We start from the raw sequence: 23,148 nt of genomic DNA on the forward strand, positions 1-23,148 counted from the left end.
TAGCCAAGAGTCCACTGGGCTGTGCTCTGGGTCCTCCAGATTGCAGTGCACTGTTGAAGGGGCTCCATCAAAGCCAAGGGCTGGGTCCCAAAGTGCTAAGGGTCTGGAAGTGACACAGCCTGTTGTTCTAGCCACAGTTTTGCCATTAACTAGCTATGTGGCCTTTGGCCAGTCTCCATATCTCTTTGTGCCTCAGTCTCCACACTGGAAGATATGAAAGTGATTTTGACAGTTGGCTGATATCCAATTCTTGAGTCAGTGGAATGTGTTACTGTAAAATGATGTAACTCTTGGTTAAAGGCAAAAACTGGTTATAAAGGAGCAGTAATTCTAAGGAGGGGCCAGGGGATAGAAATGATCCAACCCTCTGTGACTTCATGCCCAGGGGCAACTCCACTCCAGGCCATCTCTAGAAGACCAGGCCTGCCCTCACCCCTGCTGAGGCGCAGGTCAGGACATGCCACTGTCCTGCCGTTCTTGGCCTTCTTCTCCACCAGTTACCACATGCTCCCCTCACCACATGGGTAGACATCTGCTAAAAAAGTCCCTGTTGTCCTGCTTCAGTCCTACCTGCCTTCCTCAAACTGCTTCTACCCCTCTGGCATTAACCATCTTCATTGTTCCCTTTTCTTTTCCTCAAAAACACAGCACTGCTTACTTATCCATTAAGATATTATAGAATAAGGAAAGGCTGCTATTTTCTTTGTGTTGCCAAAGAAGGACATCTTTCCCAAATCCCATGTATTAGTTTCCTTTCTTTGGGGGATCAAGAATTCTATTATCTCCAAGTTGGGTGGGATCCTGTTGTTGGCAGTGGCTGGAAAGAAAGTGCTGATCTACCCAGGTATCTTTGAAATTAAGGTGGTCTGAGATAGATCAAAATGGAGAACAAGCAAGCTGGCTGGTCCAAGATGGATTTCTTAGGTGGACCATTAGTTGGAGGTATTTCCTGCTTTCCAAAGAAAGCTCAAGTCCATGATTCCTCAGAGAACTCTATGCCAGCCCTCGACACCACCCCCCTCTTTTTTTAAGTAAAAGTGAAAGACTTTTCACAAGTAGTATTTGGGCAGAAGTGGAGATAATGAGTACAACACAAAGGGGACTAGATTTTTACGGCCCTCAACGAAGCTAGTCAAGGACCACGTTAGAAATCTAACAGTCTCTGCCACAGGAGAAAGCCTGGAAGGTATTCTCCCATTTGCTTCTACTCCCATGAGGATCAGGCTTGTTTCCAGCAAAGGCCTAGGCCCCCCTGTTGAAGCTCCTTTCCTTGAGCAGTCCTAAACTGCAAGGCCCACCAGGCTGTCCGAGCATGCCCCCTGCACTAGGCAGGACACGCTCGGGCAGCAAAAGCTGGAGAAGCAGGGAGCAGCATCCTGTAGCTGCGATACCAGTGCAACTGAAACTTTGAGGTCTTAACTAAAACTTCCTTTAGAATTAGTGCTTTTAAAGTTTTTCCATGAGATTCAAACTCTTTTCAATTCCTATTTTATCCTAGTAACCTTTAGAACATCCTTTGAAGAATGTGTTCAGAGACAATTATATATAAGGCCATATACTCAAAACTGACAGGGTTTAATTTCTTTTTTTTTTAGTTTTTTTTTTTTTAATTTTTTAATGTTTATGTTTTAGAGAGAGCAAGAGAAGAAAGAGCACAAACAGGGGAGGGGCAGATAGAGAGGGAGACACAGAATCTGAAGCAGGCTCCAGGCTCTGAGCTGTCAGCACAGAGCCTGATGCGGGGCTTGAACTCACAGATCATGATATCATGACCTGAGCCGAAGTAGGACGTTTAACTGACTGAGTCACCCAGGGGCCCCAAGGGAGCTTAATTTCTAGGCTCTAAGCCAAAGTTTCAGAAAAGTTTTCATTCTGTTTTGAAGAAAAAAATAAGCAAAGAGGCTCTTGTCTTCTTGGTCTTCCCGAACCTCATTGTTCTCTCCAGCAGCACAGCTGGGGTCTGCCTTCCCTTTGCCTTCACCACCTCGGCTCACCCACTAAGCCTCCAAAGAGAGAGAGATTTACGGGAGGTTTCTGGACTCTCAGAGCCCAGAGATACTGGTACTGCTTTCAAGTTTCCAACTACAATCAGAGACCAGGAGGGCTCCTGTCTGGTTCGTTAAGTCCGCGTCCTCCCAAAGGCCTTGCCCATGGGCCACGAAGGCCCACAGGGCAAAGGGGAAGCTTCTGTAGCCTGGGATTCTAATGCTTCCGTCCGGGTCTGGGTCTTCCTGGAAAAAACCCTAAATTATGAAATACACTTCTAGAATTTAGCCTAAAGAAATACGAGATGAACATAAACATTTACACAGATGACTCACTGCCACTTTATTTTACGGAAGCAAAAAACTGCAACGATCGGGTATGAACCAATTACGGTACAAAGATGCCACGGGTTCCCATGCAGCTCTCAACCCCACGGTCTTAAACACTAGTGAATACTTAATGTTTATACTATCTAGTGTGTAAAAAGGCTACAAAACAGTATCAATAGTTGATCTCCATTTTTAAAAAAGTATTTTTAAAGGGGCGCCTGGGTAGCTCAATTGGTTAAGCCTCCATTTCTTGATTTAGGTTCGGGTCATGATCTCATGGTTTGTGGGTTTGAGCCTTGCATCAGGCTTTGCACTGGCCGTGGAGTCTGCTTGGCATTCTGTCTCTCCCCTTCTCTGACCCTTCCCCGCTTACTCTCTCCCTCCCTCTCTCCCTGTCTCTCTCAAAATATATAAATAAACTTCAAAAAACATTTAGGGGCGCCTAGGTGATTCAGTTGGTTAAGAGTCCAACTCAGCTCAGGTCATGATCTCATGGTTTGCAAATTCAAGCCTCACATCTGGTTCTCTGCTGTCAGCGCAGAGGCCACTTCAGATCCTCTGTCTCCCTCTCTCTGCACCGCCCCCTGCCCCCCCCCCCCCGCTGGCTTGCATGTGTGCACACACTCTCTCTCTCTCAAAAATAAACATTAAAAAAATTTTTTTAATAAAAAATAATTTTTAAACTGTAAGGTATTTATCAAAACATCAAAAGTTACCTCTCTCTGGCTGGTGGAGTAATGAGTGAATTTCATCTTTGCTGAATATATATCACCTTTATAGTAGACATATATTACCTTAATAATCAGAAAAAAAAAATGCAGGAACTTAAAAAAAAAAAACTGCCCAGACAGTACTTGTCATATAAATCCCCTGGAGATTTTGTCAATGGAACTTGTGATCTAGTGCGTCTAGGGGGCGGGCTTGAGATTCTGCATTTCTAACAAGCTCCCAGGCGATGCCCAGGCTGCTATTTCATGGACCACACTTTGTGTGGCAAGGGACCAACAAAGCATGTTCTCGAAGAGGATAGAGACAGCTTTATCTGAGCTGGATCAGGTTCAAGCTAAGACCACTCTCCACACTCTGTGCTTTTTGTTCTTCAGTGCAAAGTGGGAGGACACACTGGGCCTGATTCAGACTGAGTTACAATCCCTCTCCCAGGTTCCCCAAAAGAGCTGTTTTCCCCCACTGGACATTCCCTCTTCTAAAGCCCGAATGTCCCCATGAAGAGTCATACAACCAGACACACATCAGGGCTACTGCATCCCACCAAGGTTCTCTCATGCTGCACATCCCAGACCAAAGGCCTCTACAGAAGCTGTGTCCACAGCTCAGCTCAGGGGCACCCTCTCCCAGAAGTTCCCTCTGATCTCACACCTAGCCCCGACCCTGGCACACCCCTCTAGCTGTATGGGCTAATGTCTGATCTCCTCACATGGACCCCAAGCTTTGCACATACTGCCATCTCCTGTGGGGAGGGCCAAGTGGAGAATGCTACCCAAAGCACCAGGCCACAGGATGGGCACTCATTTATTCAACAAGTATGTAGGATCTCTGGGAAACCTGGACTTTAAAACCTTATAGCAACGAGACAGAGCAGAATCTGACTACAAGCTCATGCAGACACCTACAGAACAGCACGTGTGGTGGAGAGAAACAGACGTGGGCTATAGACAGATGGCTCTACATTCAAATCCCTGCTCTGTCACCTACTTAGCTGAGTGACTTTACTCAGGTACCTTTTCAGCAACACCATCTGAGGGAAAAGAGAAGGTTGCTGCACTTGCAGGTAAGTGGGAGAGGATGTTTACTGTGACCGGCAGCCTTCAGTCACATGGAAGGAATTCTTGAGTACCTGATCCATAGTTGAGCAAACTCACTTTCTCTACTTGTCCTCCTGGAAAGAAGCAATCACAAGGAAAACTCTCTCCCCCATGGTCAAAATGGAGCTAGTGCATGGCTAACTGTGGCATTTTTCTTTCTAGAACACAAGTGACAAGGAAATCTTCTGCAGAGCCACAACCGTGCTCCGGCAGATCTATACACACCACAACTGCTCCACCAAATTCCTCAAAGGACTCGACAGGAACCTCAGCAGCATGGCAAACAGGGTGAGCTGCTTGATGCCCAACAGCTTGGCTCCTGATGGACAGGAACCTCACATCTAAATGTTCCTCCTTCAGAGTTGTAGTAACCTTGGTTAATCAACCCATTCATTCATTCAGCAAGTATTTGTTGAGGCTCTGTGAGTGCAAGGGGCTGCTCTAGGCACTGGGGAAAAAGTGCCTGCTCTCACAGAATGTTCTAGTGAGTGAGTCAGGAAAGCAAACTAACATGTAATACTATGTCCAGTAGTGATATGTGCTATGAAAAAACCTGTAAGAATAAAGAATAGAAGGGTCATGAGAAAGAGGGCTGATTTAACAATTGATGACATCATCTGAACAAATATTTAAATTATGTGAGGATAGCAGGCCACATGACTAACTGGGGAAAGAACATTGCAGGCAGAGGAAATACTTGTGCAAAGGTCCTGAGGTAGAAATGAGGTTCACATGTTCAAAGATTAGTAGGAAAGCCAGTGTGATTGGATCAGATTGAGCAAGGGGGATTTTAATAGATAACACATGGTCTTTGCATTCTACCCCAAGCATGGGAGGATATATCCACAGGGTTTTGGGCAGAGACTCCAGTCTAATTTATGTGATTTAAAATGATCACTCTGGTTGTTGTGCGGTGAATAAACTGAATGAGACTAAGCACAGAAGCACGCTGGCCCACCAGGTGGTCATCCCACTAATCCAGGTTGGAGGGAACAGCAGTTTTGCAGGTGAGAGCGATACAGGCTGTGAGCTTTGGAATATAGCTACAAACAGAGCCAGGAGAACCATCATCACGGGTGAGGGAATGAGTAGAAGGTGGCCTCTTGGTTCTTGGCCTGAGCCCTTTGGGAGATGGTTGGTGTTGTTTACAGATTTTGAGGACTGGGTGCGGCAGGGATGGGGGCTGAGTGCAGGATCGGGAGTTCAATTTATAAATACTAAGTGTGAGGTGCCTCCTGGATAGCCAAGTGGAGATGTTGAGATTGTTGGACTGAGCCCAGAAGCACTCTCACATACAGAGGTCAGGAAGAAGAGGTCGGCAGAAGAGCTGAGAAGTGGCCAGTGAAGCAAGAGTGAAATCAAAGATTGTGTGGTGTCCCAGACAGCAAGTGAACAGACTCTTTTAATAAGGAAGGAGGCATCAAATGTGTCGAATGTACCAGAAGGTCAAGTCAGATGAAGAGGAGAACGGCCAGTGGATCTGGCCTGACAGAGGACAGGGGGGATGCCGATATCTATGGAGATTCAGCACTGAAAGCGTGATTAGAGCGGGTTCCACAGAGAGTGGTGGTGGGGAGGAGTGGAAAGCAAGGGGAAGTGAGGACACAAAACTCTTCTGAGGTGTTTTTCTATTAGGCTGCCTAGAAGCGGAACAAGAGCTGAAGGACAGGTGTGGATTCAGGGAAATTCTTTTGAGGTGGGGCATATATGCAGCAGGTTAACACTCCAGAAGGCATGATCCAGGGGAGCGGGGAGAATCGACGGTGTGCAAAAGAGGAAGAGCCAAGAGTAGATGTTATCTAGGGCCAAGGGCAGGAATTGGGGACATTCACCCCCTTACTGCACCTGCCCCCCTCATTTGTAAGGTAAGGTAAGGAATAGGGTGCTGCCACTACGCTCATTCCCTCTTTTAATCCTCTTAATTATCTCATGGAATAGGCACAATTGTCCCCCTTTTATAAGGGAAAACACCGACGCTTTTATAAATGAAGTAGTGTGTCCTAAGCAACATAATTAATAAAGTGGCAGAGCAGAGCTGAGCCCCAAACTGAAGCAGTGGCCTGGGATCCTTTCCACCCGTGGTGCTGCCAAGCTGGAGGGATGCTGTTCATAGGCAGGAGAGAGAACGGAACGACTCTCTGTCTTAGCAGGCCAGCTGGCGATGCGGAAGGCCCAGGATGGCTGCAGGCAGGTCTGAGGCTCCACCTCATGTTAAGCCCCAAAGCAGCATGGAGTTGTGACACTCTCCCCCCCACCTCCCGCAGGGTCTGTGGCACCCCTCAGAGGCTGACAGTGAAGGTAACCATTTCTAGGAGTTTATTAGCATGCACAGAAGAGGCCTGGTGGCAGAGAGGGACTTCCAATGAAACTAGACTGGAGGAGTGAGGAGGCCCTGGTCAGAAATAATTGCTTGGGTAGCAAGGGCCACAGCAGGCTTGACTCAGTAGACAGGCAGGAAAGACAGACTCAATTACTTAGCTAATGAAATGACAAGCTAATGAAATGTTTCTTTTGCAGACCTGTTCTGTGAATGAAGTCAAGAAGAGTACACTGAAAGACTTCTTGGAAAGGCTAAAAGCGATCATGCAAAAGAAATACTCAAAGCAATGAAGCTGAATATTTTAATTTATGAGTTTTTTAATTACTTTATTTTAAAAATATTTATATATTTATAATTCATTATAAAATAAAGTATATGTAGAACCCGACAGTACGGTGTCCCTTCAATGGCATCAGTTGTATCTACTTGACAACTTTTGGGGAAACCATTGTAATTTACCAAGAGTCTAAAATTGGTGTGGGTGTAAAAGTGGAGACACTGTTTTCCTCTCCAGATGGGGACTCAATGCACAAAAGGATTAAAGAATAGAAGGCCACACAAGATGTAAATGAGAAATAAGAGAGCTTGTAGAGTGTGGGTCCCTGAGTCTTACTAACTAGCAACTAATTGTGAATTGAAAGGTGTTAACTAGACGCTTAGAACGTTCGTCTCCCAGTGGCACAAGGCTGTCGCCCTGAGTCTATGGGCAGGGCCAGGGATGAAGTCCAGCACAACATGTGGATCTGCAGTGAACGATATCTAAAGCCCTGATAATGTCAATTCCCTTGACGATGTAAGACTTTCAAATCTTAGGACCAATAGACAAAGCACAGACAACTTAATTGTAATTATACAACCGGCTGTGAATGCTATCAACCTGACAATGTAAGAGGTACAGCTGAAAATGGTTGAGGGGTAAAAGCAGAAGGAAAGACAGGTGAGGCTCCCCCAGCTTACCGGTGGAAGGCATCAGTTGAACAGCACTGAGGAGGATGGAACAAAAACAAGAGATTTAAGTATTCAAAATTGCAAAGGTAACATAAGATCTAAAAATAATTTACCAGAAAAAAATGGGGGGGGGGGTGCACCTGGGTGGCTCCGTCAGTTAAGCGTCCAGCTTTGGCTCAGGTCATAATCTCACAGTTTGTGGGTTCAAGCCCCACTTCGGGCTCTGTGCTGACAGCTCAGAGCCTGGAGCCTACTTTGGATTCTGTGTCTCCCTCTCTGCCCCTCCCCTGCTCGCTCTCTCTCTCTCTCAAAAAAATAAACATTTTTAAAAATTTATAAAAAATTTGGAAGGGGCAGTATAAATGGGGTAAACCCTTACTTTTCAAGAGGGAAATCAACACACAATATCTAATGTTGGAAAATTAAAAAAGAGTTGGCAAGAGGGGTCATAAGCTGAAGACTGGTGTGGCTGGAGGTGGGAACAGGAGAGGTAACTGTACTACTCTGCCCTCATGCATGTTTGTAAGTTTTTGTAATAAAAAGTGGACAAAAGCCCATAGTGAGTGAACTGAGAAATCTTTGGAATTATGCTAGTAGCCACCATAAAAACTAAAAACTGAAAAAGGAAGGTGGTTTGCTGGCAATGGGACTTGGAGTAAGGATCAGGGAAAGCAAGACACAAGACTGCTGGCTTTCCATGTTAAGGCCGTGGCCATGTGCATACATAAATGATAAAATATTTTTTTTATTTTTTAATTTTTTTGATCTTCCCAAACTTACTTACTTACTTATTTTGAGAGAGCGAGAGCGAGAGCGAGAGCATGCACACTGAAGAGGCAGAGACAGAGGAGAGGCAGAGACAGAGGAGAGGCAGAGACAGAGGAGAGGCAGAGACAGAGGAGAGGCAGAGAATCCCAAGCAGGCTCTACACAGTCAGCAGGGAGCCCATTGTGAGGCTTGAACCCACAAACCATGATATCAGGAACTGAGCCAAAGTAGGATGCTTAACCCACTGAGCCACCCAGACACCCCAGTAAGTGTTTTTGAAAATTAAAGAACTAAAAATGACAAAGACAAATGCTGGTGAAGACACGGAAGAGTCAGAACTCTCATATATTGCCAGTGTGAGTGGGACAAGGTGCAGCCACTTTGGAAAATAGTGTGACAGTTTCTCAAAAGGTTACATGCAGTTCCTATATGCCCCAGCAATTTTAATCCTAGCTATCTGTCTACCCGAGAGAAGTGAAAGCTTATGTCCACACAAAAACCTCTACACCCAAGTCCATAACAACATTCTTCACAATAGCAAGAAAACAGAAATAACCCAAATAACACCCGAGGAGAGAATAAAGTGTGGTATACCTATGCAACAAAATATTACTTGGCACTACAAAGAAATGAGGTACTGATACATGCTACAATATGCAAAAAGCTTGCAAACACTAGGCTGAGTCAAAGGAGCCAGACACAAAAGGCTACATAGGTTATGATTCCATTTATATAAAACGTCCAGAAGAGGCAAATCACTAGTGGGGTACCTGGGTAGCTTAGTCGGGTAAGAGGCAAATCTATAGAGGCAAAAAGCAGAAGACTGATTTCCAGGGGCTTAGGGGGATGGAAGAAGAGGGAGTGAGTGCTAATGGACACAGGCTTCTCTTAGGAGAGATGAAAATGTTCTCGGACAGTGATGACGACACTTGCATAACTATGAATACTAAAATACTAAATACGGGGGCACCTGGGTGACTCAGTCAGTTGGGCGTCCAACTTCGGCTCAGGTCATGATCTTGCGGTCAGTGAGTTCGAGCCCCGCGTCGGGCTCTGTGCTGACAGCTCAGAGCCTGGAGCCTGCTTCAGATTCTGTGTCTCCCTCTCTCCCTCTCTGACCTTCCCCCACTCATGCTCTGTCTCTCTCTGTCTCAAAAATGAATACATGTTAAAAAAAAAATTTTTTTTAAATAATAAAAAAATAAAATACTAAATACTAAAATTCTAAAAACCACTGAAGTGTATACTTTAAAAAGATGAACTTTATAGTATATGAGTATACTTCTAGCATATGAGTATACATCTTAACACAACAGTTACTTTTTAAAACGTTAAAAGGGATGGGGCGCCTGGGTGGCGCAGTCGGTTGGGCGTCCGACTTCAGCCAGGTCACGATCTCGCGGTCCGTGAGTTCGAGCCCCGCGTCAGGCTCTGGGCTGATGGCTCGGAGCCTGGAGCCTGTTTCCGATTCTGTGTCTCCCTCTCTCTCTGCCCCTCCCCTGTTCATGCTCTGTCTCTCTCTGTCCCAAAAATAAATAAAAAACGTTGAAAAAAAAATTTTTTAAACGTTAAAAGGGAAAGGGCGCTTGGGCGGCTCAGTCAGTTGAGCATCTGACTCAGTTTTGTCTGAGGTCACGATCTCACGGTTTGCGAGTTCAAGCCCTACATCAGGCTCTGCGCTGACAGTGCAGAACCTGCCTCAGATTTTCTCTCCCCCTCCATGCTCAGGCTCTCTCTTTCTCTCTCTAAATAGATAAATAAACACCAGAGTTAAAAAAAAAAAAATTAAAAGGGAAGACAAACAAAAGCAGTGGCAAGTTGTTGAAAGTTGCCTTTTGAAGACATGCAAGAAACTGCATCTAGTAGCAGTGAATGAGCACTCTCCTTTCATCCTCGCTTACACGTATGTGACAAAAATTAATACTAGTACTAAAATTATACCCAAACATGTAACATCTTTTTAACCCTTTCAAAATAAGGGAACAAATCAAAAGCTTGAAGTCTCACCCTGACCACAGCCAGTTTCACCCTGCCCACATAAAATACCAGCATGTCAAGGGCAACAAGTAACTAAGAGAGTCATGGAGCCTTCTAAGGCCACACTGAAAACTTTAGTTTCCTTTCTTCTTTGATTGAGACTCATTTGCATTCAATGGCTAATGTGAGCTGTAGTCTGCCACAGGATATGAGTTGTGGGTTGTATTTGTATGAGGCCAGGACGGTAAAAGGAAAGGTTGTTGGGAACAAAGACTGAGACAGGGCCATAGGAAGGACAGGCAGACTCCGGGCACGTCTGTCAGAAGCCGAGTTTCAATGGTTAAGAGGCAACTAACATTTTTATTTGCTTCCAGACGGGTGGTTCCGGGCTCTGGACAGAAACGCCCAACAATCACCCCTTGAATTTACCAGGAGGGCAAGAGAACATGAACAGAGGAGGACACACATAAGAAGAAGGAGTGAATAAATGAGGATGAAGTGAAAGGTGAGATGGCTGTCATTTGAACACATTCATTTAGAAACTTTGCCACAGCCCAGGCTTGAGGGGACGTGCCTGCCTGCGTGGACTGTGCAACACTGACGACAAAGTCTGAACCTCTCCTTGCCAGCAACCACCTCCACCTGTTGCCTACGTATATATTATATCTCTAACTGACATTAGTAGGTAAGAAATACCTATTGAATAAATGAACGAAAGAAAAGATGTTTCACTCCAATCTATGGTGGAAAGACTTTTATTGACACATCCTTGGACCAGCCACGGTTAGAAATGCATCAGGGGCTTCCTTGTTCCTTACTGGCTTATCCATGCCGGTGAGCCTGCCCTATCCTTCTCCCCTCTCCTCCACAGGTCATCTTGGTGGGGAGGGGCTCTCAGGGTGCCCAAATCATCTGAGAACAAGGAATTTCAGTGCATGCAGCGGGCTGCATGGCTTTCTCATGGGGTAGGGCTCAATCAGTACGCAAAGTTAGCCTCTCCGTTCCCACCAGCTTCCACTGAGAGCAAGGACTTTGTCTGGTCCCAGAGCTGATTTCTTGGTTCAATTTATAAGCTCAAGTGGAGAACCAAAATCTAGTTAGCTGTCAGGCCCAGCGTTTCCCGAACTGGGTTTGCCCTGAGCCCCTGGACATCTTCTCCTCAGCTCTCCACAGTTCGGCTCTTGGGATCCATCCTTCCTGTCAACTTCCTCTTAGGTGCACCTTCAGGCTCTCCACCGTCTCCTATTAGCCAGTGTTAAGCCAAACACAATCATTCATTTACTTTTGTGCATGCTGGCTGCAGGCCTGGGTACCTGCCAGGTAACGTGAGTAAAGAGAACCAGGGAGCTCGCAGAGAAGACAGAGGGCTTGGCTCCTCTGGCTCAGAACCAGGTCAGCCCCCAGGGCCCGGGAGTGCGCACCATCTGCTCTCCCAGCTCCCGTCTATCTAATCCTTCACAGTCTTTCCAGAAGTTGTTCCTCTAAAACACAAATGATATGAGTGACCCACTTTAAGTTCCCGTGTGGCTTCATATTCCTTACAGAAAACTCCCTTCACAATAGGGTCCTGGCCTATCGCTTTCCTTTTCAGGCTCATCTGTCCCCATGCTTTTTGCCTTCTGTATCAAACATCCTACCGGGGCACGTGGCATTCAGACCCATATGTTACTCCTGCTGCCCCTGATGCCTTTCCCTACTTGTTACAACATTTCAAACAGCACTGTCCCTGAGAAGATGCCTTTTCTGGCCATTTGGTGCCAGGCACCATCCTGGCTGCCAGGGAAGAACATGGAGCCTGGCAGCTCACCAGTCACACCCCGTAACTACAGCCCTCAATGTGCCGCACGCTTGTCTCATTTCCATGGTCACCTGTCCCTCCGGAGGGAGGCTGTGAGCATCGCAAAGACCTTCTGAGCAGAAGAGCGTAGGCACACAGTAAATAGAGAAGACACCAGTGACGCAGTGGCACAATTCATGATGGAGTAGAAATCAAGGCCAACATAATATTTCTGTAATGACTCTGGTGCTTTTAGGTTGGGTTAGGCAATATCCTCTCACTGAGATTCGTATCAACTCCGAGAAATATTTTATTCAGTTGTAAAGTCCCAGTTAAATTCCTTTGTACCACTGGAGAAATAAAGCCTTTGATTAAAACCTAAAATTTCCCCAGCCCTCTGAAAAGGGGAGGGGGAGGGGAGCAGGTGTGGAAGAATGTGTGATCTGTCATATTCTTTAGTCAGAGCCATAAACGTGTTTGGGTAAGACAAAGTGATGTTCTGATAACGTTGATAAAAGTAACTTGAAGATTGGGTCACAGGAAGCCCAAGATAAATGCTGAGAGGAAACAGGTTCTTTTTGAAGTAGCCTCTTCATAATCATTTTCCCACACATTTGTTCAACTTCCGAAGGAGGACTGAAGACCTGATTTGCTTTGCAAATGAAACAGCCTAAGAATGAGACACTCAGCTCCTGTTGTAACAAATGTGCTCAGAGGCTCCTCCAGCTCGGTGTAGGCTTAGGCTGTGGCTTCCGAATTCTGTGAACTATTCCCGCAGGCACAGGGTAACTATGGTCCCCTAGGCTGGTCCTTGGCTCTATTTTTTGTTTTGTTTTCGTACTTGGTTTTAAAAGAGATTTCTCAAGGTCTTCAAGAGGACAGACAACGTCCTCAGCAGCATCCTGACAACACAGGCAGTAACAGGTTTTGTGAGGGAACGCATTAGTGGGTTAGTGGTATCGCTTGGTCGGAGTATCACGCTCGGAAACTCAACTGGGGAGGATGGGCAGATGCTAAGGCGGCACTATTTATTACCTTGCTTGGGCCATAGCGGGCCTTTAATCTTCTTCTCACATTCTACACAGTGAAGGAGTGGGAGCTAAGTTAGCAGCTGGGAAAAGAGAACAAGACTGAAAGGCCCAGAGGACTCTCCTTTCCTATGTAAAAGCACATCAAGTCCTCTGAGACTGGCTGACAAATCCAAACCTCTCAGCGCCTGCCTGCCGTGAATTTTCCAAGGCAGCTCAGCACGGTGCCTGGTAATCAATAAGTGTTTGTTAAAAGAACACACGATTAATAATAATCCAAGCAAAGTTTTGTTTTACAGATATATTAAGCTCATTAAAAGTTTTTGAAAGAAATCAGGATATCTTACCACTAAGAAATGTCTCCTTTTACCTTTTAGTGACATACATTTTTCATACATGGTTAAGTTTCTGTTCTCAAATACCTAGTGAAAGGGTAACAAAATTTAGATAAAAATATTTTTGGTGAAAATAAATTTTATCAATTAGAAGAAACATTTTAAAACTTCTCTCCCAGGTTTGTTTCAGGATGATTTCTGTTTAAAGGCTCACAACATTAAAAGCTTTGGGTGTGGGGGCGCCTAGGTGGCTCAGTCGGTTAAGCACCCAAGTTTGGCTCAGGTCACGATCTCACAGTTTGTGGGTTCAAGCCCCGCATTGGGCTCTCTCTGTGCTGACAGCTCAGAGCCTGGAGCCTGCTTCAGATTCTGTGTCTCCTTCTCTCTCTGCTCTCCCCCCACCATACCCCCCAGCTCGTGCTCTCTCTCTTAAAAATAAACACACATTTGGGACATGTGGGTGGCTCAGTTGGTTAAGTGTCCAACTTTGGCTCAGGTCATGATCTCACAGTTTGTGGGTTTGAGCCCCATGTCAGGCTCTGTGCTGACAGCTCAGAGCCTGGACACTGCTTAGGATTCTGTGTCTCCCTCTCTCTCTGCCTCTACCCTGCTCACACTCTGTCTCTCTCTTCCAAAAATAAATATTGAAAAAAAATTTTTAAATAAACACTAAAAATTTGTAAATAAATAAATACACATTTAAAAAATTAATAACAAAAAGTTTTGGGTGTGAAAGGTGCTTGGGTGGCTCAGTCAGTTAAGCTTCTGACTAGTGATTTCGGCTCAGATCATGATCTCACGATAGAGCCCCACATTGGGCTCTGATGACAGCACAGAGCCTGCTTGGGATTCTCTCTCTCTCTCTCTCTCTCTCTCTCTCTCTCTCTGCCCCTACCCCACTCACGCAAATCTTTGTCTCCAAATAAACAAATGAAAAAATTGGGGTGTGAAATGACACAGGCCTCTCTAAACCATATAAAATTGAGATGCCAAGCATAAAGACCCACAAAGAGAGTTCAGGGGAAAAAGCAGACCACCACTATCAGTGTTAGGTAAAGATTTTTATTTCTAACTTAACCATGCTGCATGTATACATACAATATCAATATATACAACTTGAACAAATACAATTTATACATAAAATACAATGAAAGTGTGGCTTTTGAAATTAATGCAACAAACTCATTGGAAGATTTGCAATTTTGGCCAGTATACAGTATTGTAGTAATGCTACTGAAGTTATTAATGATTTAAAATTAATCGAACTACAGTATAAGTTCAAAGGCACTAGGAAGATCTAGGTTTTCTTCTAGCATTTTAAAAACAAAAAATAACTAAAAAGGAAAACAAATGTATACATTAAGAAATTGGGCAGACACTGGCATGCTTAAATGTAAACTCTACCCATTCCTTAATTCACAGCCCTGTAAGAAAGAGAGGGACCTCCCTTTATAGAAGAGTTAAGGGGAAAGATATTTTTAGAAGACTAAAAATGATAGCTACAACCCAAAAACCATAATCATAATTTTAAAAATATGTTACAGATCAAGTAGAATCACCTCCCTCCCCTAAAATAATCTTAAATTTCTTGCTGCAAAAAAAGGTCCCCTTTTCCCAGAAAGATGAGATACCTTGTCAAATGGATTCTACTTGCCAGATAAAAACAGATGCAGGCCACCCCCATATACCTTGATTAATCTTATATTTTACAAGAATCTAAACAAAAAGGGGGTGTACTATTATATTTTAATATCCTAATTATAAGTATATATAATTGAGGTTTTAAAACAGGGTTTATTAAAGAATGTATCACAATTAACATTCTACCAAGGCTCCTTTTAATAAATAAATATTACTTTTTTTAAATTAAAGAGAAAATACCCTTTCAATAACCTATTTATATGAGACACTCATCTTAAAATTGTCTATTTCAAATAATGAGCAAGTATCTTCATCCATATCCTTTCATGAAATTAACACTGAAGTTAAAAATATTTCATTTTATGGACAAAGACACAGTACATGTGAAGAAACCACAGAATTGCTATGATCAGAGCTAAATGAACAGCTCTAAAGTCAGTATCCCATGTTTTCATATGGATATTCAAGCCTGGCTCGAATATCTTATTTTGGTATTTCATAAAATGAATTATCTAAGGTACATCTGGTATAATCAATTTCTGATGTAAATGTTAAAAAAAAAAAAAAACTGCTCACATGGCCTGTTTTGTAAATTGCTCAATGTTTTGACTTTTTACAGATTTTTGCTATTGTAGCAGAAGTGGAATAGAAAAATAAATCTAACACACTGGCTTAAATTTTCTGTTTTAAAGCTTAATGCACAAGTTGTTCCTTCCCCACAGCAAAGGGAATATAGTGAATGATACTGTAATAGCCTGTAATAGCATCTTATGGTGAAAGATGGGAGCTACACTTGCCATGAGCACAGTGTAACTCAGCAGCGGAATCACTATTTTGCACACCTGAAACTAATGTAACACTGTGTGTCAACTCTACTCAAAAACAATAAAAAATAAAGTTATTCCTTTCCTATTCACTGGATGGTTAAAGGCTAGAAGTGTGGATTTTTAGAAAGAAGTATGCATCTTTTTTATTCTACTGGCAAAATTAAGATTTCTCTGGAGCATTTGCTAACCATTAAATGTGCATCTACAACTGCCAAGACATTCTGCACAGACAAAGCTTTTACAAGACACAAATTCACCTCTAGTCTTCACAGTACCTGAACAATGCCCCACAGAGTGTAAAGTCAAAACTTCTAACTATCTTACACATTACAAGGAAAATGCTGCCAGGTAAATGCAATTCTTATTACCTAGAAAATATTCACCATACACAGGACATCTGGTACACCACCTTTGGAATGAACTTTAAACTTAGAGACACATTTTTACCACCACCTCACAATCATGCCACCTACACTCACCCCCAGTCTATAGGCAGCTTGGTAACTACAAACCAATATTTAACCAAACTTACTAAAATACTGTTCACTTAATAAATACTAATTTATGAAGTCTCAAACTTGCAACCAATGGACTTTAGGGCTGATCATATAATTTTAAAATTTATAAAAGATACATTAAGTGGCTTAGGAGTAGCATAACTTATGAAAAAATTAAAATTTTGTAAGCAATCACCATGAGAACAATTCTAACTATTATAACTTATTTTACTATAAAAATGATTTTTTTTAATTTTTAAAGGAATATGGTATAACTGGGATTTGTCAATAAAAGAAATTCAGAGAAGAATGTTTTCTTTTTATAAAATATAAATAAAAGCAAAACAAATGTTTTAAAGTCTAAGAATTAAAAGATACACATATTTCTTGCTTTGGTTGCATTTTGTGGAAAATGGAGACCTTTCTCAATTGGGAGATACAGAGCAATTCCTATCACAATTTAGAACTGAGATGCAGAAAAGCATCCATTAGTCACACTTCAAAGTGAATTTTAGAAAATATACATATATGGGCAAAGATTAGTGACCAGTATTTAGCTTCTTAATTTTCTGCAACTGTGACTTTTATATCTATGTACAAACTCAATGCTTCGAGAGAACATGAAACCAGAACCAAAAAAGTGTATTTCACTTGAAGTCCAAGTGGCAGAAAAAGGTCAAGAGAGGTCCTAAAGAAACGTGTTTCCAACTTTTGCATTTTAAACATGTATACTTCTAAAGTTTGGCTGCTGAATTATAAAATTTTCCAAAGATCAATAACATAAGTTGTCTCATACTTAAAATGCAATGAATGTTAGTATAAAAATTAGAACATTTTTAAATAGGCCAGGTGGGTGTTAAGATCAAATAATTTCTTAGATATGCAGCCCATACATTCACATATGACAGCACAACATAGAATGATGAGATCTGCTACTTTCTGTGTGCAAAACAGGACATATATATTTTTTTCTATTTTGCCTATCCAGTTACCTAATTATACAGTAGTTGAATAAATCACTAGCAGATTTATGTATACATTAAACTGCAACTCTCTCAGTATAGTAAGCTGCTCCCCCAAGTTCCCTGCACCGTATAAACTAGAGTGTAATATGACAATCTGAACAATTACCAGTTGTACAATTTTAATATGACATTAATATATATACTAAGACTTATTAGGCAAAATATTAGTTCCAGTCTTACTCCATGATTTACAGCTTCCATAATCTGAAATTACACAACAGTCTTCAGTGTTTTAATTAAAGATTTTGTCTAGGCATGAGAATATCATTAATTTTTATTGTGACTTTAAGTCTGTAATGTTTACTGAAGTAAAGAGTCAATCACAGTTTCAGGCTTTGCAGAACGCTTTCTGTTTGGAGAAGAGAAAAAGAAAATATGAATGCTTTCCTAAAAGACTGAATGCGAACACTTTACATTATGTAGCAGGTATGGCCACAGGGTGGCCATAAGGTCTAGAAACAAGCCAAGGTTTGCCACGTTTGACATGTTAAGAGATCAATGCCCACCTTTTTAGGCCAGAGGAAGGTCACCTGAAGTAGGTGCAAGAGCCTGACACTTTACCCTACCAACCAGAATGTAAGGGATTGAGTCAATGAAAACTTCTTTTTTTTTTTTTTTTTTTTTTAATTTGGCTGCATTTTATTTATTTTTTTTTTAATTTTTTTTTTTAACGTTTATTTATTTTTGAGACAGAGAGAGACAGAGGATGAACGGGGGAGGGGCAGAGAGAGAGGGAGACACAGAATCGGAAGCAGGCTCCGAGCCATCAGCCCAGAGCCCGACGCGGGGCTCGAACTCACGGACCGCGAGATCGTGACCTGAGCCGAAGTCGGATGCTTAACCGACTGAGCCACCCAGGCGCCCCAATGAAAACTTCTAAAATAGGACTAGACAGGCCAGGGCCAAGTGGGCTGTATGTTTGCCAGGCCTGAGCCCCTGGATTATCTGTTCTGGGGCATGCTGAAGGTACAGGTTCATTCAGTGAAAAAAAGAGACACAAATCCTCTGAAGCAACACCTGCAGAAGCATGTGCAGGGACCGATGGAAATACTACATTAATGTACGGTGTTCAATGGAATTTTGCTTAGCGCACTCAACTATGCATTTCTAATTTACAGGAACATCACATTGGACCTTATCAGGTAATGTGATACATTATCAACAAACCATTTATTGTGTATGTTTACGTTCAGGGGCATCTACTGTTTTTATAATACAGAAGGCTAATTCTGGTACACAGAGAATGATAGGTTTGGCTCATCCAATGTTGGCTCAAATGAATTTTTTTTACGTTAAACCATTTATCATCACTCTTGTGTTGTAATTTTTCTTATTGACTGCAGAGGTAAGAGAAAAATATCTCTATTAAAAATGGAAAAACGAAAGATCCAGCAGGATTTGTGTTTGACTTCTTCATTCACTAATATTACATACATGGCTTCTGTTGACATGTGAAGTTTTTAACAAGTGGCACTTGAATGCCAAGAAATGTAAAAATTTGTACATCTTTACAATGCTACTGACCTTCAGTCACATATACCAAATTTATAGATGTTAGGTTATGTCTATGATGTTACGTAACATAAAATATTAAAACCTTACAACTTCATCTGACTTATAGCTCAAAAGTCTACATACTCAAAGTAGGGGGGAAAATAAGCTTAATATTTCCTATCATTTCAGGAGCTCCAAGTGTTAAAATCAGTTTAAATAAGCTGAACAGTACTTACGTAGGGAAGGGAGAGAAGAAACACGCCCCAGCCCTGATCTCATGTTATGATACATATAGACTACTCAACAGTCAAAACCAGCACTCAAAGGAAAGGGAAAAATGGTCAGAAAAGCTTTCTTTAACTAGCAAGGTTAAAGGTTAAAGGTTCTTGGAGCAATGTTTATAACAGAAAAGCAAGCCAGCAAATATAAGAGCTTGGAGTTGAACCAGGCAAATTCATTAGCATCTCACTAGAAGAATTACTGTAAGAAATTAAAGGATTAAGATAGATAAGAGATGACTTCTAATACATTTGGATAGAACAAAGTATATTAAAAATAAACTCCAGTACTCAGGAAGGCTAAAGAAGTTGGAAGCCTTAATTTAATTCTTTAGTTTTTACTTACTCAAATCATTACTACCTAAGGACTCTGATATTTATTTAAATACAACTAAAATGCAGCTTTTTAATACAGCTAAAATATTTATTATGTTAACTAAATTTCCTCTAAATGTACCTACATAGGATATCTCAGTGCCTTTATCTCACAGGACTGAAAGAGAAGTCTTTACCTTCGCCCCGTCTTTGGCCTTGCTTTCCCCTTTGACGTCCGTGGCCTCTCTAACTTCATCAGGGACTGCCGGAGGCTCTCCTCAGTATAGGCAAGATACACGTGGGAAAGGTCCACTTCAAAGGGCTAAGTAAAGGGAGCAAACACAAGACACTCTTATAGGAAGGATTTAAACCAGATGTGGGGAGAAGATTAAAAATACTGAATATACTCCTAGAGAAAAACTGCAGAAGACCAAATAAATGTCTAAGGGTATCTTTTTCTAATGCCACTCATGTCAAACGTACTCACCACGGGCGGTAAGTAAGGAGCCCTGACACCCTACCAATATCTTCAGAGGAAAGGAAAACCATTATTGTTTTCCCTATAGCTCCTACTTCCTCTTGCTGACCGAGGTCCAGGACCAGCTCTGAGAAGGAGACAGACCCACTCTGGTCTCTAACTATCCCCCCGCCATGGCCTGGAGAGGTGAAGAGGCTCTGAAGAAGCCACCATGCCACCTGTGTGGTGCAAAGGGAAAGCCTACCTTCATGACTGAGGGGAGCAGAAACGTCCTCTACCCCCCTCCCAGGGCTTCTCTTCCCAAAAGATAGGCCTATTTTTCAGCTGAGCTGATTAATTTAAATCATATTGATAACACAGATGAGTGACCCACATCCTATAAAGAAACTGCAGTTACAACAACAAAAAAGCACTCTTACATCTTTCTCTTTTTTATCAGGAGCTGGAGTCTGCTTCCTCATGTTATTTCCTGTATAGGCAACACATTTCTCAAAAAAGGAAAAAAAGGGGAGGGAGGAAAATTATCTTAATTAGCAATTAATACTGAGAATAAAGCAAATTACTATGAGGTATACTGATGTTACAATCGTAAAACGTAATTTGAATACTGGAAAAGAAAGGAATCTAGAACTCCGACAGTCCTGTGCAGCCCCAAACGACACCACTTCCCCTGAATAGTCTGTGTGTTATAACACGGTTAATGAGAAAAATATCTTATCCACTCTAGTGGACTCTCATCTGATTCATTCCCTGGACCATCTTAGTCTCCTCAGAGCCCGCACAGTCCCCAGGCCACAAGATGCACTCCGTTAAGTACTTCATGAGAGGATGAAGGTAATACTCACCAGCTGCCATTCTCCTATGTCTTCATTCCAGTGGACGTAGTTTTCAATCATTTCCTTTTAAGAGTCAAAGATGGTCTACTTTTAATATTTAATAACATTTGAAATACTGAAAATGCTCTCAAAACTAAAATTTTAACATATTAAAAAAAGTTGCCTCAAAACATATACTGCATTATAACTTTCTGATAAATTTAAAAATACATACTTTGAAGGAATATACATAAATGCAATTAAACCATATAAAAATAAAAAGCAATAAAATGAAGAACATGGGATTCAGGATGATGGCGACCATGAGTTGGAAGAGGCAACGGGATGGCAGAGGGGAGAGGGAAACCGTTTGGTTAGAAATAGGTTAGTCCTGATAGCAGCTTTTGTTATGCATGATAAGGTCACTACAAAATAAATAACAAAAAAAGGCCAAACAAACACAACTAACCAACTAAATAAAAGCAGGTCACCCAAGGACCAGTAAGGAGAATGTACCATGAAACAAACCTCAACCTGAGGTCCAAAGGAAAAAAATATTAAGGCTTATTTTCAGAAAAAGTTCTTTGAGCTATACAGAGACTCGAAATAAATTTTTGAAAAATTAGTACGTTAAGGTACACTAAAATGTACCAGAAAAGTGGCAATTTGGGGTACAGAGAGGCTGACATTTTAAAATTATACTAGAATTAAAACTCAACATCCACCTGGAGATGGATGGCAGTGATGAGTGCAAAACACCATAAACGTACTTAATGTCACCAAACTATATTCCTAAAAATAGTCTAAAAAGGTAAATTTCATGTTATGTGTATTTTACTATGATACACACACATGCACACACACACACACACGCACATACACACAATTAGTATCCATAAGCAGGGAGAAAAATTAGCAAAGGAGTTTCATTTATTCTATTTATAGGATCAAGTATATTGAATGAATAAACAGGAATGCAATTACCTAAATCTGGGTTCCTCCAAAGGGCTGAGAAATTCTTAGTTAGATACTTACATACTCAGAGAATTATGTATTGAGAAAAGATAACAGTTGAAGTGAAATGTGATGGCATTAGTTCAAGTAAATTTTACTGTCAACAACTGAAATGTAAATACGTACCATCAATTAAATTAAAAATTATATTCCCATTTCTTCACCCCAGCCAAGTGATGTAACATCTAGGTCAGAGAACTTCCCTCTTACCTGATAATCTTGAGGTATAAAGTTATCAATAATAAGCATCTGAAGTCGAAGCTCCCGGCTAAGTTGTCGAATATTCTCCAGGAGGCCTTCAATTTCCCTCTGATGTTCCTGTTGGAGATCAGCCATCTACCAGAAGAATCAATAAAAATATGAAGGGCAAACAAGATTTTAAATACAGAACAGTTTTATCTGATTTAAGCACTGGCTTAAGAAACCTTGTAAAACTTACTCAGTTTTTTCACAAAAACAATGCACAAAATGATACTACCCCTTCACTGTCTATTTCCACATTTTTTTTCTTTTTTAATGTTTGTTTATTTTTTTTTTTTTTTTAATTTTTTTTTTTCAACGTTTTTTATTTATTTTTGGGACAGAGAGAGACAGAGCATGAACAGGGGAGGGGCAGAGAGAGAGGGAGACAAAGAATCGGAAACAGGCTCCAGGCTCCGAGCCATCAGCCCAGAGCCTGATGCGGGGCTCGAACTCACGGACCGCGAGATCATGACCTGGCTGAAGTCAGACGCTCAACCGACTGCGCCACCCAGGCGCCCCAATGTTTGTTTATTTTTAAGAGAGAGAGAAAGAAAGACAGAGTGTGAGTGCAGGAGGGGCAGAGAGAGCGAAGGAGACACAGAATCTGAAGCAGGCTCCAGGCTCTGAGCTGTCAGCACAGAGCCCGACGCAGGGCTCAAGCTAGGTTAACAGCGAGATCATGACCTGAGCCAAAGTCCGATACTTATTAACCAAATGAGTCACCCAGGTGTCCCTATTTTCACATTATTAAGGTTGGAAATACACAATATAGCTTAACAGCTAAAATGTGAAATTGCACACAAAGGAGAAAATGTTATTTCTTTAAAACTGTAAGCATACACTATACCTCTTTAGGATTTTTAATCATACTCAAACAACTTTTTTTTTAATTCAGAGCTACATTTGTAGGTAATCTCTAGGAAACCAACCTCTGATTTGGCAGCCATCAGCATAGTCCACACTTTCTTTAATTTCTTGGTTTTTCCCTGTGCTTCCTCTTGCAAGCTGGTGTATTTTTCTTCAATATCCAAGCGTTCTTGCTATGACAAAAATTGATAAACTTCAGCCAGAATCATTTATTCGTTAAGTCACAAATTTCATTATTTAACAAATGATAAAAATGTTTAGCAACTATTATCTTTCAAAGCAATTCACAGATCTGCTTTAAAATTTTATTAAGATTATAGATATAAGACAAATACCACATGATTTCACTTATATGTGTAATCT

At 41.7% G+C, this 23,148-nt stretch overlaps 2 protein-coding genes across 5 annotated transcripts in view; one reads left to right on the top strand and one right to left on the bottom strand.

Annotated features, from left to right (window-relative positions):
• The window catches only part of IL4 (interleukin 4), an 8,681-nt gene extending 1,929 nt beyond the window's left edge, over positions 1–6,752 (top strand). The window contains exons 3-4 of the mRNA XM_049649167.1: positions 4,301–4,426; positions 6,656–6,752. Coding sequence (XP_049505124.1) covers positions 4,301–4,426; positions 6,656–6,748 — 219 coding nt within the window. The 3' untranslated portion in view covers positions 6,749–6,752. The remainder of the gene's footprint in view (positions 1–4,300; positions 4,427–6,655) is intronic.
• KIF3A (kinesin family member 3A) overlaps positions 1–23,148 on the bottom strand; it is a 105,207-nt gene that overhangs the window by 41,522 nt on the left and 40,537 nt on the right. For 3 of the 4 annotated variants that reach the window (XM_049649155.1, XM_049649152.1, XM_049649154.1), the window contains 6 exons: positions 22,848–22,958; positions 21,886–22,011; positions 20,692–20,745; positions 20,266–20,334; positions 19,566–19,690; positions 16,367–17,630 (listed from right to left, as the gene is read on the bottom strand). In XM_049649155.1, coding sequence (XP_049505112.1) covers positions 17,582–17,630; positions 19,566–19,690; positions 20,266–20,334; positions 20,692–20,745; positions 21,886–22,011; positions 22,848–22,958 — 534 coding nt within the window. In that variant the 3' untranslated portion in view covers positions 16,367–17,581. Of the gene's footprint in view, positions 1–16,366; positions 17,631–19,565; positions 19,691–20,265; positions 20,335–20,691; positions 20,746–21,885; positions 22,012–22,847; positions 22,959–23,148 lie in introns of those variants that run through there. The other variant, XM_049649153.1, reaches the window with a different exon arrangement.

The sequence above is a fragment of the Panthera uncia genome, assembly GCF_023721935.1.
Source record: "Panthera uncia isolate 11264 chromosome A1 unlocalized genomic scaffold, Puncia_PCG_1.0 HiC_scaffold_17, whole genome shotgun sequence".
NCBI classification, from domain to species: domain Eukaryota; kingdom Metazoa; phylum Chordata; class Mammalia; order Carnivora; family Felidae; genus Panthera; species Panthera uncia.